The sequence below is a fragment of the Taudactylus pleione genome, unplaced genomic scaffold (assembly GCF_031769625.1).
Source record: "Taudactylus pleione unplaced genomic scaffold, aTauple2 ptg000110l, whole genome shotgun sequence".
Classification (NCBI taxonomy): Eukaryota; Metazoa; Chordata; class Amphibia; order Anura; family Myobatrachidae; genus Taudactylus; species Taudactylus pleione.
The window spans coordinates 5,380,463-5,395,698 of NW_028284512.1; the positions used below are offsets into that span (position 1 = coordinate 5,380,463).

Consider the following 15,236-nt stretch of genomic DNA (forward strand, 5'->3'; position numbering starts at 1 on the left):
AAAAATTCTCATTATATTTGCAACATTGAACTGCTCTGGTTATGGTGACCACAAGTCTGCGATCTCCTGCCTGTCTTTAAAGACAGCCAGCCATCCATGTGTCACATTTTACGAGATCGTCCAGGCATTCTGGCTGAGTGGCCTGATCACCTCTGCTGTAATTGAGGCTTGGGTGATGGGATTACACTCAAGTGCTGACCTGATTTACCATTGTGCCTAATAATGATTTGATTGTTTGTGATGGCACCTCTGCTTGGTAATATTAACACTTTGCTAAATTACAGTAGGTCAGTTGCCCTATACTGCAAAGTGACTGTCCTGAATTAGACGTTCGTGTTAGGGGTAGTTTTGCAATTGTTGCCTAATTTGCCCCATTTGCCCTTTTATGTGTCTTTTTTTTTTTTTTTAACCTGGGTGCCCTTTTGCATTTGTAGAAAGTCTCAACCAATGGCAGGGAACCAACAAATCAGCATTGCAGGTGCAACTATTAAAATCTTTGGTGTACCCTCGGACCAGTATATTAAAAAGACAGTAAATTACAGAAGTTTCTTATCTAGAATAGTTTTATTAAACGTGCTTAATTCGGTTCATATAGTAAATTTGCAGTCTTTGATTAAATTGACTAACAGAGTATATGCAGTAGCAGTAGACTTTTTACGTACAATTTTCTGTCTTTTTTTTATTTTTTTTAAATTTTGCCGAGCAATCAGACCATCGTGCCAACAGACCAATCTTCTTTTTAATTATGTGGATATATTAAAAAGACTTTACCACCTAGGAATTTTATTTTAATAACCCTTCTGATAGGTGGAGACCCATGAGCTGCTCCACGTAGGTGTATTTCACTGGGATTTCCAATTCTTCTGGCAGCTTGGTCGAGATTGGAGCTACTATTCCACTGCCATCTACGTTTATATTCACAATACAATAATCAAGAACTGGCCGAAACAGCTGTATTTCTCTAGGTTGTAATGCATCAGAGAAGTTGTGCTATGACGGAGCCACCCTTACTGCAGCTAGTACCAAATGAAGAACAACTGGAATAGAAGTATAATACAATAGTTAGGATTAAAACCGTGCAGGAGAAGTTAGACAAATATTTGCATGGGTGCGACCCGCAGATATTTCTGGAATGGTTTCTACACATTGACCAAATTTTAAGTGGTTTTTTTTTTTTTTTTTTTTTCACACCACGTCCATTTCCAGTTTAAATTTGCTCTTCTCACTGCTAGAGAAGGTAGATTTTCCAAATGTTCTAAGGTAGTGATAAATATTGCTTTAAAGTTCTGCAAAATGCAAAGATCTCCCTTTTAGCAAGTAATAAAGAGCCCTTTACATTATGCGTAATTTGGATATTAACTATATTTTACCTGTGGATGGTTGTTACTATTTAATCTGATACTATTGTTTGCCTTGTTACTAGGATACATACTAGTGCAGGCTATAACGTAATCTTTAGTAAAAGGGCTGTACTAAAGTTTTGCTGAGGTTTGTTTACATTTTTGGTCTATGAAGGAAACGGGTTGGGGGTAGGAATGTGTGTATTTTCTCTGCGCTTGAGTTTCATTAACAAAAATTGAATGGGTTGTAAATTGAGACGTCTGTTACAAATGTTACATTTCTCTACAGGATCACCCTATAATGCCTGAGGTTCGGGACCTTTGCGATGCTCTGACAGACCTGTCTATGGATCCCATCACTGGTGTTGGGGTAGTAGCATCAAGAAATCGAGCACCTACTGGTTATGATGTGGTAGGTATTATCCTTTTATTGGTTGTTGCAATGTATCCGAGAGATGCATAACCAGAACATAATGAAATGTCCTGTTTGGTGTGTTGGAACCTGTCTGTATGAGTAGATATGGGATGGAAAGGTGACCTACTAGTTTTTCATCATTAAAATATGCATGGGGTAATAACAGGCATATCTGCCCTGTGGAAAATAGTTGGATTGGATATGATTAGAAATTAAAATCATACCCGGTGATAACTATATATCTCAGAATGCAAGTTTGCATGCGGTCCATTCTGGGCCTAACTATTTTACCATATGTGCGAGTACCTAAAATGTGATCCCGGATACAACCTGGTTACTGTTCTTGTTGAAGTCTGGAATAGTTCCTGATAGTTGAAATAAGTTTTCTAGGGAATAATATTGTAGCCGTGGCACTCAGAAGGTATATTTAGTAATTAAAGTCGCGTTCCCCACTGCCAATGGCTCACACTGCTAGGGAAAGAGAGAAGAGAGTCGGGACTGCTGCCGAAATAAGTGTAGAAGAGGGGGAGAGAAGAGATCCCTAGACCCAGCATTGACCGGTTCCAATATACTAGTGCATAATATAATGTAGAGATGAAACGGGATTTAGGACCCCATTCACAAAAAGCACTCGCTCTGAATCAGGGCGGCCGCTTTTTTTTTTTAACCGCTCGCTAAGCTGTGGGTGGCGATTATCGCGACTATCGGGCTTGCGACCAGACCCTTGTGGTAGGGTCTCATCTGCCGCAAGCCCCAGTGAGCTTCCTGCTCAAATAGACAGTGGCACCGCCCACAAACGGCAGGCGTTCCTTCCTCCAGCCACCCCCCCTCCCTGCCTACAAACCGGGGCGAGCTGTTGATCAACATCGACAGCCACCCCATTTGTAGCGAGCGCCGCAGTGCCCCACCATCAACCCGCTTGCGAGCGGGTCTGAATGAGGTTCGTAGTCAGCATCCTGACCATTGACATTCCGATGGAAAGTATCAGGGTAAGGAGGAGGCACTATCGGGAGGATTAGGGTTAGGCTGGGAGTTAGGATTAGGCTGCGGGGGGGGGGGGGGCAGTTTAGGCTGCGGGAAAGGTGGGTTACGAGAAAGGTTAGGATGCTTGTGAAATTCTGTCCATATCCACCCGATGAAACAGCTGATTCTGTATAAGATATTTTGCTTTATCTTTCTTTTCTGCGGTATGTACGGTCTTTTGTCCTCTGTTCTTAATATGCACTCACATTCAAAATAAGCAATGAATGCCTAAAAACAGATGTATATATTCTTCAAGCAGGTCAAGCAATTATTCTGCCAGAAGATTCATTTTTCTTAGGCATCTAATGTATAAAGATGTTCCTATCCGCAACAGGATTTCTGGACAGTTCTGTTGCAAAATAGCTCAGAATAAAAATGCAAACTTGGTAGGATCCCCTCCGATTGTTAACTCGCACACGCCTGACGCGTTTCATCCCTAACTCAGATCTTTCTCCAGATTTCTACCTGGAAACTGTGCTGCCATTTGTCCTTTTGGGAATAACTGATCTTAAGCCGTAAATCCACTACACGATATAAATGGACGATTGAATGATAACAACATTGTTATCTTTAATCGTGCAGTGATTATACCAGCGATGCGCGCTCCCGCTGGTCGTTGTCTGCATCTTTCAAAGCCTGAACATATGAGGAATGAAGGAGGGAGCCGGCACTGAAGGACATATCGTTCAGTGTGGCCACATTAATCCACTGCACAGTATAATGAACGATAACGATTTTGTTATCGTTGATTCATCGTGTTGTGGATATGCGGCTTTACAGTTACTATGGAAATGTGTGGATTGCAGTGAATTTTCTAATATTTACATATGCTGCAAAAGAGAAGTGGTAAGCTAATTCCACCCCAAAAATGTGCGAATGTCGCAGACGCCAGGATCTGTATTGAGACGCCCACAGGCGGCAAATCGAATCCAAGCAAACGGGTGCAAAGCCGCAACGTCCCTCGCAGATCCTTCAATAATCAAACTTCTGAGCAACCCTTTGGTCGCGCAGAATGGATGTGTGTACTGAGACGTCGGAGCCATTTTTTTTTTTTATTGCGCACAGGATCGTGACACACCCGGGGGCTTTTTTTTCGCCACTCCCCGTTATTTCCCCCAGACTGTCAATCACACTGAGTAAAAAGGCGCTTCAAGCGACTACGGTAATGTGCCATGGCGCAGCACGACATAGATGCATGTGGAGATTACGATGATCGCTCAACTGCGAAAATATCGGCATAGCGTACATCTCTGAAACAGTCCCATTGTACTTTTGAAGGCTCTGTATTTAGACGGTGTGAATACTGTTAATTATTTATTTATACAGAAAGGTGTGGAAGATGAAAGAATGCTGCTGTCCTCAGTTATGTAACTTATCACTAAATGTCCAAATTGAAATCGGTCGTTTCTATGGTTAAAATCAGAACCAGTGCAAGGGTTCATGTATCAAGTAGGGAAAGAGTGGAGGATTAGACTAGTGGAGAGGTTGCTCACAGCAACCAATCAGCTACTACCTGTTATTTTATTGAATATATATGATAAATGCTAGGTCAAAGCTCATTGATTGAGCTTCAACCCCTGCCTGATACATCAACCCCTCAGTGTTAACACTTCCCATCTGAAATCCACTATATTTGTGCAGCCCCAACACATTCCGATGTGCCCAGTTACATTGTGGCTAATCGCGCCACAAACGTGCGCACGCATCGCGCCATGCGATTCCCCCGCATATACTACACTTTGGCGCGTACTGTGATCGCACCATGCATTCCTATGGAGGCACGGTCGCATAGGGAGTGTGCGTATCCGCATCTCGCGCTATGCGTGCCACAATTCGCCGTGCCGGCGGCAACGATTTAGCTGGGCATATCTGTGGTGTGTTATAAGAGCTCTTTAAAATGTTGAAATTTCCTGCGCTCTTCCAGCTGCAATTAAACTGCTATAAAGATTAGGCAGGAGTGATTCTAAAGCTATAACAGTACACCAGTCTGCACAGCACCTACGTGAGTGGCAGCTAAGGCAGGCTGAGTGTCACTATGTAAGAGGAAGTGGTTATCTGATACCGGGAAGATTTCAGCTGCCACAGTTTCATCTAATGTCTTACCACTCAGATCAGTCTGACTTGGAGATCTTTAGGCCATTTCTTGGCATAATTTCATGGGAAAGAACCATGTTTTCTCCCTTCTTTCTGTTTCTAGCAGTGATCTAGAGGAATAAAGCTGCCAGCTTGAAAGAAATAAAATGTGCGATCAATGAAATATAATTTGGGAACCTCCTTTAGAAAGTTGTCATTTATTGCAGCAGTAGACTGGAACTTTTCCCCTTGGCAACATGATTTTATTAAGAGTGTTTAGAAGGCAACAGTAAAACGTAACAGCTAATAATAGATAATATTACAAGCAAACAAATCAATGTAGTCACGTGTGTTTTGCACATAAATGATGCCACCTGCTGTGATTCAGCAAGCCCCGCGAAGTCACGCCCCCAATCATGAGGCCACACCGCCTAACCGTGTGGCAACATTCAGGTGCTAGGTATGCTTAAGCTGGCCACACACATGGCGATCTGCACACGATCAGCCGATGTGTAGGATTTGTGTACGATTTCCCTTGAAACTCTCCCCGGCAGCTCTGCACACAATTTGGTGTCCAATCTTCAAACGATCTCTCCTGCAGTCAGACTTTTCACAGTGCATCGCCTCCTAGATTGTCAGATCTGCCCTACTGCACGGCAGATCTGACGATTCGATGTGCGACCAGCGGGGACGCGCATCGCATCGTGATCGTGAGTGGGGACTCATGATATGGTCATCTTTTACACGATCTGTCGTTCCAATGTGTCGGAATCTGCCAGATCGGGTAAAATATCGCTGTGTATGTGGCCAGCTTAACAGCCAGATAATGTATGATCTCTGAAAAGAAACAAATTACGTCCGCAAGGTCATGATGTGCTCATAGTGATATCCGATACATGCCCAGTGCTGTTTTCAAACCGATCCATAAACACATACTCAGTGGAAGGATTCCGTTGTTCGCCTTGTATTTTGATACTTTGAACACTTGTGAAAACCTGTAAAGTTGTCTTGTAAATGGCTCCTAGGAAGGAGTAATAAATCGAAAAGTGATCTGCCATAGTCTCTTTGAGAAATGCAGGGCATAGTTTGCTCGAATTTGCTCACCTAGAGAAGACTTCTCTTGGTGGCGTGTAGTGTACCCTCAAGAGATGCTCCGTAATTAACAGTGATCGCCCATGACCTGAACAACTTTGAGTGACCACAAAACAGTTGGACAAATTTATCAGTGTGTTTCAAATGGGACAGATGTCAAAATGCTTGTCAGATCTGTGCTGCTCTGATGGAAACGAGGAAGAAAAGCTTGTCAGTTGTGACTGTCAAAGGATGTTTTGTAGCCGGTGGTTTGAAGGGATGTGTTGCAGTCCAAAAACATTCAAATCAAAGTTTGAGGTGTTTGGGTCCAAGAGGCGCAAGTTTGTTCGGCGTTCAACAGGCGAGCACATGCTTCCTGCTTGCATTCAGCCCACAGTCAAGCATGGAAGAGGCTCCATTATGGTCTGGGGATGTTTCTGAGGTGGTGTGGTTGGTGACTTAGTAAAAATTGAAGGAATTCACAGACCCCAAAAGCTACCACAACATCTTGGTGCGCTTATCCATCTTTTCCGGCACCTGCCTTATTGGTCGTGGTTTCACACTACAACAAGATAACCCAAAACATACCTCCAGTCTTTGCAAAAAGTATTTTGAGTCAAAACAACGACAACAGGTGCTGAAGAACATGGTTTGGCCATGCCAGAGTCCTGATTGCAATCCAGTTGAACTCCTTTGGGATCATCTGGACAGGTGACGAGCCAAAATCACCTTTGGGAGTTGCAAGGCAAGTTGGCTGAAAGTTTAGACAAGTTGACGTACAGAATGCACCGCGTTTGCACCGCTGTCAACGACGCTAAGGGTGGATACTTTGATGAGAGAGAAATTTGAGGAAATCAAAAGGTTATTTATTTGCAAACAATGTGTATGAGTACAAAACATTTTTATTTCCCAAAATAAATATATCTTCATCACAAACTAGCTAATTTTGTTCATTAATTTCCAAAAAATCTACAATTGGGTGGTGTATTGAAATGAATGAGCAGTAGGGTAGATATGAGGAACAGTACTGCAGACACTCTGAAATGGTACGATGTCCGGACCAGCGTCCCAAACACAGGTTAGGAGTCAGGAAAAATTGATAATTTAATGGAGCAGTCACTGGTTTTTAATTGATTGATTGTTTTGCAGCAGCAACAAGTCAGCTGAGCTTTATAGCTACACCCTGATCTTGGAATGCATCCCTTGCCTTCTCTAAGCATTGCTCTTTTGTTTTTAAAATCAGCGTATCTATATAATCTATATAAGTTCCGTGGCATTCTTTTATCCTTTTAAAATCTAGAGAAGTATCTGACATTTGCAGGAGTGTCTGCCAAGGTCTTAGAGAGTGCAATAATGTACTTTGATATAGTCCAATGACTTTTAATACCGTTCTATGTAATCCACATCGCCTCACTGACTTGTACAGATGATCTTTCTCTCTTTATATAGACATGTCTTTACTGCTGTGCTATTTTTATTTCTTCTCATTTAGCCCTTTACTATACAATATACTCATGTCTCCCAGAGGCACGTTTCTCCTGCTGCCTAGTCACCAAGTCATATATATATTTAGTGCCGGACTGGGGCATAAAGGGCCCATACTTAGGGGTGTAGCCAGCTTCCGGAGTGGGTCTGGGCCCTATATACTACATATCGGGACTTTTATTATTGTATCTGTATTCTAAATGAGTGCCTCTAGCTCTATATATATTGCATCTGGTAATATGCTGCTTTTTATTACACACGCCTTTTAGGCTATAAGCACTGGCGGAAGTGAACGCTCTGTCTCCCGGAAATTACGGCGATGTGCGTTCCACCACAGCGATGGTCTAGTTTTTATAGATTTATGTAAGTCTAGATGTTCTTGTATTTTCAGGAATGGTAGTATAGATAGCGATCTTCATCTCTATAGTAATTTAATCTGATGCATTGAAAAAATATGCGCCGAGCCAAAAAAAAGGGGATCCTAGGGACTCCTTACTTTAAAAAATCGGGGTCCTATCTGACACTTTTTGGGTCCCATCTAAATTAAGGTTTTCTGTAAATCTAACAATTTAGCAGCTACAGCCCGTTACGCATGTAGCAGATGACATTGGCCCCAATAGGAAAAAAAACAAATATATTGGCCCCCACATGAAGAAAAACACACATTGGCCCCCACACAAAAAAAATACAAACATATTGGCACCAGTAGGGAAAAAAAAAAAAAAACACTGGCTCCCACAGGGAAAAAAAAACCTTTTACCCCCACAGATAAAAGAAATAAAACACACTGATTCAAATTCATTGCACTACAGCCTGCCCTGCTGTGTCACTGCATCACTGGAGCGAGAGGCGGCATGCAGCTACACGAGGACAGTGCGCTCGCTGCGGGAAGCTCTTAGTTGGCTCTGCGGTACATCGATGTGGTGAGCAGCCCGGGAGCCTCCCTGCTCACCACACTGAGCTCGCATGGCAACCACACTGTAATGACAGGCAGCCAATTTGATTCTCTGCTAGGCTGCCTGTCACTAATGTAACTCCATGCTGCCGGGCCGGTGAGTATGGACAGCCACCCGGCAGTTGTCGGGCAACTCCCCCTCCCCTGGTGCAGATATAACCGGGTCCCCAAACACTCCTGGCGTTCCTGGGTGCGGGTCCCGGCGGTGGGCGCATAGCGCCCGCTTTGTGGTGGCACCCTACTGCAGCCACTCTTCCTTGAGCCAGCCCGGAGCACCATTCTCCCACACACCATTAAACCCCCACCCGCTACCCGCTTACACTCACTGGAGGATGTCTTCACTCCAAGTGCAGGTGCTGTCGTCACGCCGGGCCATGTCCCTGTAATGCCGCAGCATGACATCCAGTAAAGGCGCCAAAGCAGTCATTGCCTGCAGCAGGGCCAGGGTCATCAATCATTTAATGAGGAGCCATAGATTGGCCGGAGCGGAGCGCGTCCCTGGCGACTCGCCCATCTCGAAAAGGATAAAATACGCGATATAGTGCGTATTTGCGATCACTAGCTGAGGTTCAATTCCGATACAGGCGTGAAAATTAAAGCCTTTTTTTTCCGCCGATGCACATTCGTTAGCATAGGTGCAGTGACCATCCGTTTGCTTCAGAGCCCCTTCACCACAGCAGCACGCGAACAGCTCACAAACTGCGCTGTTTCAGAAATACTGCCACCCTTGTCCCAAAAGCCAATAATCATGCCTTTTTGCAACTCTGATAAATCGCCCCTACCTATGACCGCAACGAGTGATATGTGTGCAAACTGCCTATCGCACACCTTATATACCCACCGAGCCAGCACACGGCACATGACGTACTTCATGGGCTATGCGCTGCCAACGTCAAATGTAGGCGGTGGACATAATAATGTGACTGGACTGTGTATATATCATATATTATGCAAATTAGGACGGCACTCTAAGGATTATAATCTTATCATAAAGACACTTAAAACAGCCAAATATCTCAAATGTCTCGGGTCCTTCACCCGTTTTAAAATATAATATAAATATATTAGAGATTTGTGTGTCCGGTTCTCATAAAACCAACGGCAACCGAATTTAGGGGTTCTGAGTCCTGGTTCGGTTCTGCAGTCAGTCCGGAACTCTTTAAAAATCGAACTCTGGTTTTGGATTGCATGTAAACATGTCCAGATTACATGGTTTTGCAAAAAATGGTCCTCGGTGCAAGCAGTCGCCCGGGACCTGGTTTTTCTCACTCGTGCCAGGCGAAATGAGGCAAGGTGTATGAGAACACATCTGTATTTTCTAGTATTTACTGATCTTCTGTAACTGGGGGAAGGACTTTTTACAGGCTGCTTTGGTCAGAGGAGAATGCATTACTCATTTGCTACCCCCTATAAAGGCGCGTACCCACTACACGAGAAAAATGAACGATTGAACCATTATGACATCATTAAGCGTGCAGTAATTATGCTGGCAACGAACAGTCCGGGGATGAGGGAGGCTGCCTGCACTGGACGACATATCATTCAGTGTGGGCACATTATCCACTACACAGTATGATGAACAATTACAATGTTGTAATCGTACAGTCGTTCCACTCTTGTGTAGTGGATACGTGTCTTTAGAGTAGAGTGAGTGAAATTGATTTTGAAAACTTTTGAGTGGATTGGTGCTACTTTTTTTTCCTTTTAATGCATGTTTTTAGTTTATCTGTGATTTGATCATTAGTACTCGGATCCTGTGGGTGGATTTGTTTAGCAGCGTTATAGAATGTGCAGAGCAGATGCTGGATATTGTTGTGGAAAAACACCACCAATAGGGGTTATAGTAAGTGGTCTCTAAAGATCCTTTTATTGATTAAATAATATTAAAAATATTATATTTTGTTATGGAACGCTTTTACAAGTCAGTGTGGGGTCTATTTACTAAGCAGTGTTAGGAGACAGAGTGAAAAGTGATAAGAAAGTGATAAGGTGCCAGCCAATCAGCTCCCAACTGTCATCTCACAGGCTGTGTTTGAAAAATGACAGTTGGGAGCTGATTGGCTGGTACCGTCTCACTTTTCACTCTGTCTCCTACCACTGCTTAGTAAATAGACCCCTGTGTCTTTAGATGGTTCAATTCTGTACATCTCCCCCCCACCCAATTTCTTACGCATTCTGCAATGACACGACACAATAGACTTCAGCCTAAAAAAAAAAACATTCCAGATTGCCTTCTATTTTCAAAGGACACCAGGATGTCTGGAACTATTTAATGGTCTCTCTCAATATGACATTAACATTGCAGCAAATGGATTAAAGAGGCATTTAAAATATTTCCCTTCAATACTTTCAAAGACAAAATGTTTCTATAATTCTGCATGCATAAACATTTATGAAATTAACCCTTTCGATAGAAAAGGAGGTTTGTCAGCCATGTTTTGAATGTAAGGCTGGGCACACACTACACTGACAGACACAGTGATGGACCCACAGACTGGCAAGTGCTCCATCGGCTGCTTGATATGTCTGGTCAGACATCACAAGTGGGCGAACAGTTATTTAAATTTGCATGCCCAGTTGCGATGTCCATGTCGGCGGTTCCTGCGGCCAGTGTATGGATCGCCTGTACACACGGGCAGATGTACCGGTATATCGGCGTCTGTGGTATGTTGGATGTAACTCAGTGGAGGTGGGAAAGACGGCAGCTTCTGCTCTGTCTTTGCGAGGGTGCCTTGACCCCCGTGTTTTCATCAGTTCGACACTCAGGCAGGCTCTGACAGCGACAATTACAGTGGATACACACTAAACTATGTGCACCCAGCGCGATATCGCGAGCGACAGGGACCCGGCGGGGTTGTCGGCATCGGCAAGTGCATAGACACTTGCCAATGACGGCAGGGGCCATAATGCATTAGGTAGCCTAGCCCCTGCTGACGATATCTACCGTATGTCACGAACGACGCTTGGGAGCGCGCATTGTCAGTGACATAGTTCATTACGTCCAGTGTGTATGCACTATCTGATACGTTGAATCGGCCAAATCGTTCATAATATCGTCTGTGTACCCAGCTTAACACTGGCCGTGAGCTGCCTCTAATTCAGACAGCTGTGGTTCAGAGAGAATTCACAGCTGTCTGTGAATTGGAGGCAGTGCTCTGCTGTTATCATGGGCACTAATAGGCGGCAGGACTCCCCTGCTAGTCCGGCTCAGATGGCAAACTGATGTAGCTGCACACACAAGGTCAGTCCCGCCTCCCTGATGTAAAGGGCAGGTCCCTCAGCCAGTGGGGCCCAAACTGCTCCCATTGCTGAGCCCATCGTCTGACATTGCTCATAATGGTCAAACATTGCACCCAGGGAAACTCATTGCTGGTCTGGGCATCATTGGGCCCCTTAGTCCCAAGAGGCTCCGATGCAGTGCACCTGCTGCACCGTCGGTAGTTCTTTCCCTGGGTGCAATCCGTTGGTTTTAATGACCCCATGCAGTTGCAGTCAGGGGCATTTGCAATGTATCTTATCTTGACCACAGCTATGGAGGTATGGGCACCTCGTTACAAACTCTGTGCTACTTTTTGCTCAGTGATACTTTTTGTATCTTGTGTTTATTCCTATAGATGTCCCAACTTGGAAGACTATCAGTTTCCTTATCCCCACCACCATGTGCTGCCCAGGCGACTGTGGGTTACAAATCCGCCACAGAGATCAGGCAAATTCTCCTAAACTTTGACTGCCAGCCAGTGTACACATGCTGTGGTTTGCTGTGCAGCGCCAGTGGTTTTTCAATTGTAGTTGTGCACAAAGTTACAAGATAGTGTGTTGACATAAGATTTTAACCCATTCCACAAACTGGGTCCTTCAAAGAAATTAACTGGAGAAGGTTGAAACCTAATTGGCTAAAGCAGTAGATAATTTAAGCTTGAGAAGATGGGTGGTAGTTTGAGGTCCTTGTAAATAAATAAAACAACTGTACATATGTATGTACTGGGTAAAAGTGGGCATTCCAGCAAATGGCATTAGTCCATATAGGAGAGGGTACCAGAACCAAATTAGTATACTGTAGCAACACGACTCCAATATCAACAGTTGTATAATCGCTCTGATTTATTTGCAGAGATGGCAAAGTGCCTTTTAATAGTATATAATATTATACATACACATACTTACATATGTATGCAATATGTGTGTGTGTCCTAATGAAGGGGACTGGACCCCAAAACGTCGATTAAAGCACCTTATTTTTTTTTTCAAGAATACTATAGAAAAAAAATGGTGCGCTATCTGTTCAAATGCTGTCTGGTATGGACACTTGCAGCTGACACCAGAGGGATTCCTGCAGAATACCCTCACAGATAGACATGTCATGAAAAAGAAGGTGTCTGCGCTAGTGTCAATACATAAATCACATACCAATTAAAATAATATAGCATATAAATTTATTATACAATAAAAATAGGTGAACTGCAGTTCAATATTATTAAATCAATTAAATATTCACACAAAAAACATACAAGAATGGTCTACAGTGTAGGTCTGTGGCTAAATAGATGCATTGGTTGAAATTAAATACACTGCATCACTGCTAGCTTGGAATCAATGTTGCAAACCGGTTGGATTGGTAAATCTCAATGTCACAGTGTATGTTGCAAAAAACAGTCTAAAAAGTATAATCACCACACAGGATTCAGGGTCCGAATGGGTTCCTTAGACTGTGTAAGGTTTACAGTAGTACCGCTGTGGTGCGGTAATAGGAACCGAAGGGTCTCCCGACCGAAAAAGCCCGCTCCCTTGTATCCCTTGTCCCAATTGTGACGATGATGAAGCCGGACTCCCCAAATTGTTACCCTGCTGAGGGCTCCCAAGGTATGGGGCTAGGTCGCGCCGCTCCAACGGCTCCCGACCAAGGTGTAGGGACCGGGCAAGTGGCTGTCATCATTTCAACCACGGCGATGTTGGATGTCGACATTTTACACGTCATAACGTCCATGTCGACATTCTGACTTGAGAATAGAAAGTGCCTAAAGGCTTATGTTCCCCCCTGCTTATTAATGTCACTCTGGTGTATGTACAGTAAAAATAAACGGTCTTTTCTCTTTGGATTTAGAGATTGTGGACCTCATTCAGAGTCGGTCTTTGCGGCCGCTCGGTCGTAGGGGAAAAGGGCTGGATATGCAAATGAAGCGATCGTAAGTTGCGTCGCTAAGATGGGTTCATTAGCTGAACGACCGAGGGTAAGAAGCGATCGTAAGACTAAATACACGCCCCCTTCTCGATCGCAACACATGTCATCTCCGGGGATATAAGGATTAATCGAGACCATCGGAACTGATCGCAGAGCTAAAGGCTGATCATACCACCTCTTAAGCACTACAATCTAGTCAGTGTAATAACCACCCATGTCACATGTGCCATGACACTACTTAGTTAATTATGCGCTCCCATTAAACTCCCCTTGCATAGTCAGCCACGCCTGCATTCGGATCTCCACACCCCCGTTCACAAGCACCTTCCCCTGTTACCACCCACAAGGCTCATTCTGTCACTCAAATTAATGACCTGGCTGTGTTCAAGGAGAGAGAAATTTCTGATCGTAACAGCTAGTTTGCGCACGTGCATTGCGAATATTACGCATGCGCAGTTTAGCGAACATCGACTGAGCGGCCGCAACTACCGACTCTGAATGAGGTCCTGTGTGTGATGTTCATGTCTGGTTTCTTGAGTAAGGTTAGAAATATAGAAAATCTACACTAGGGGTAAATTTACTAAAGTGAGCGTTTTTAGAAGTGCGTTTTAAAAGTGATGTTGGCCCATAGCAACCAATCAGATTCAACTTGACATTTAACTAGCACCTTCTAGAAGACAATAGCTAGAATCTGATTGGTTGCTATGGGCAACATCACTTTTAAAACGCACTTCTAAAAACTGTCACTTTAGTAAATTTACCCCTAGTTGTGTCTTTAGCAAATGATGTGACAGCAAATTAGTGACTGATTTTGACAGGTGATGAAAAGAAACTTTAGCTTAAGCGAAGGGCTTAGATTTCAGCCAGTGTTTCTGGGCATGTAACATCGGATACAACTTGTGATGCCAGGACCCGAACACCTACCGTAGCTGTTGCTGGCTGTTACTTGTGTCCTTTATTTCCTCTTTGTTGCTGATAAGTAGTTTTAAGCTTCAGTTGTTTTGACATTGTTTTCTCATGCTGACAGAGGGATGGAAGACTGAAAAATGATTAACATGATTCTGATGTTTTGTGATTCAGAAGTTTCTTGTAGTCTAATGAAATTCTGTTAGTAGAGAGTATATATTCCAAGCTCTATCTTTATTTGACCAGGAGTTGGTTCATCTCTGCGTTCCTATCAGTGTCTTCTATTAATACATTTAAATATGCATGCATTAAGGTTCTTTGTACAGAACAGCTTACATTTATATTTTATGACCTTTTATAGAATAATGAATTGCAAATGATAACTAATATGAAAGAGTATGTAACATAAGTTGATTGTGAGTACCGTATATACTCGAGTATAAGTCGACCCGAATATAAGCCGAGGTACCTACTTTTACCCAAAAAAACTGGGAAAACTTACTGACTCGAGTATAAGCCTAGTGTGGGAAATGGCAACAGCTGGTAGTGCCCCCAGTAGTAATTCCCCCTGGTTGTGCCCCCAGTAGTAATCCCCCCCCCTGGTTGTGCCCCCAGTAGTAATCCCCCCCCTGGTTGTGCCCCCAGTAGTAATCCCCCCCTGGTAGTGCCCCCAGTGGTAATCCCCCCTTTGAGTGCCTCCAGTAGTAATCCCCCCCTGGTAGTACCCCCAGTAGTAATCCCGCCTTTTAGTGCCCCCCTGTAGTAATCCCCCCTTTTAGTGCCCCCTGT

The 15,236-nt window shown here is 43.8% G+C and overlaps 1 protein-coding gene across 4 annotated transcripts in view; it reads left to right on the forward strand.

Annotated features, from left to right (window-relative positions):
• Positions 1-15,236, forward strand: part of MVB12B (multivesicular body subunit 12B) — a 172,964-nt gene that overhangs the window by 40,969 nt on the left and 116,759 nt on the right. For all 4 annotated transcript variants that reach the window (XM_088471124.1, XM_088471122.1, XM_088471121.1 and 1 more), the window contains one exon: positions 1,630-1,752. In XM_088471124.1, coding sequence (XP_088327250.1) covers positions 1,630-1,752 — 123 coding nt within the window. The remainder of the gene's footprint in view (positions 1-1,629; positions 1,753-15,236) is intronic.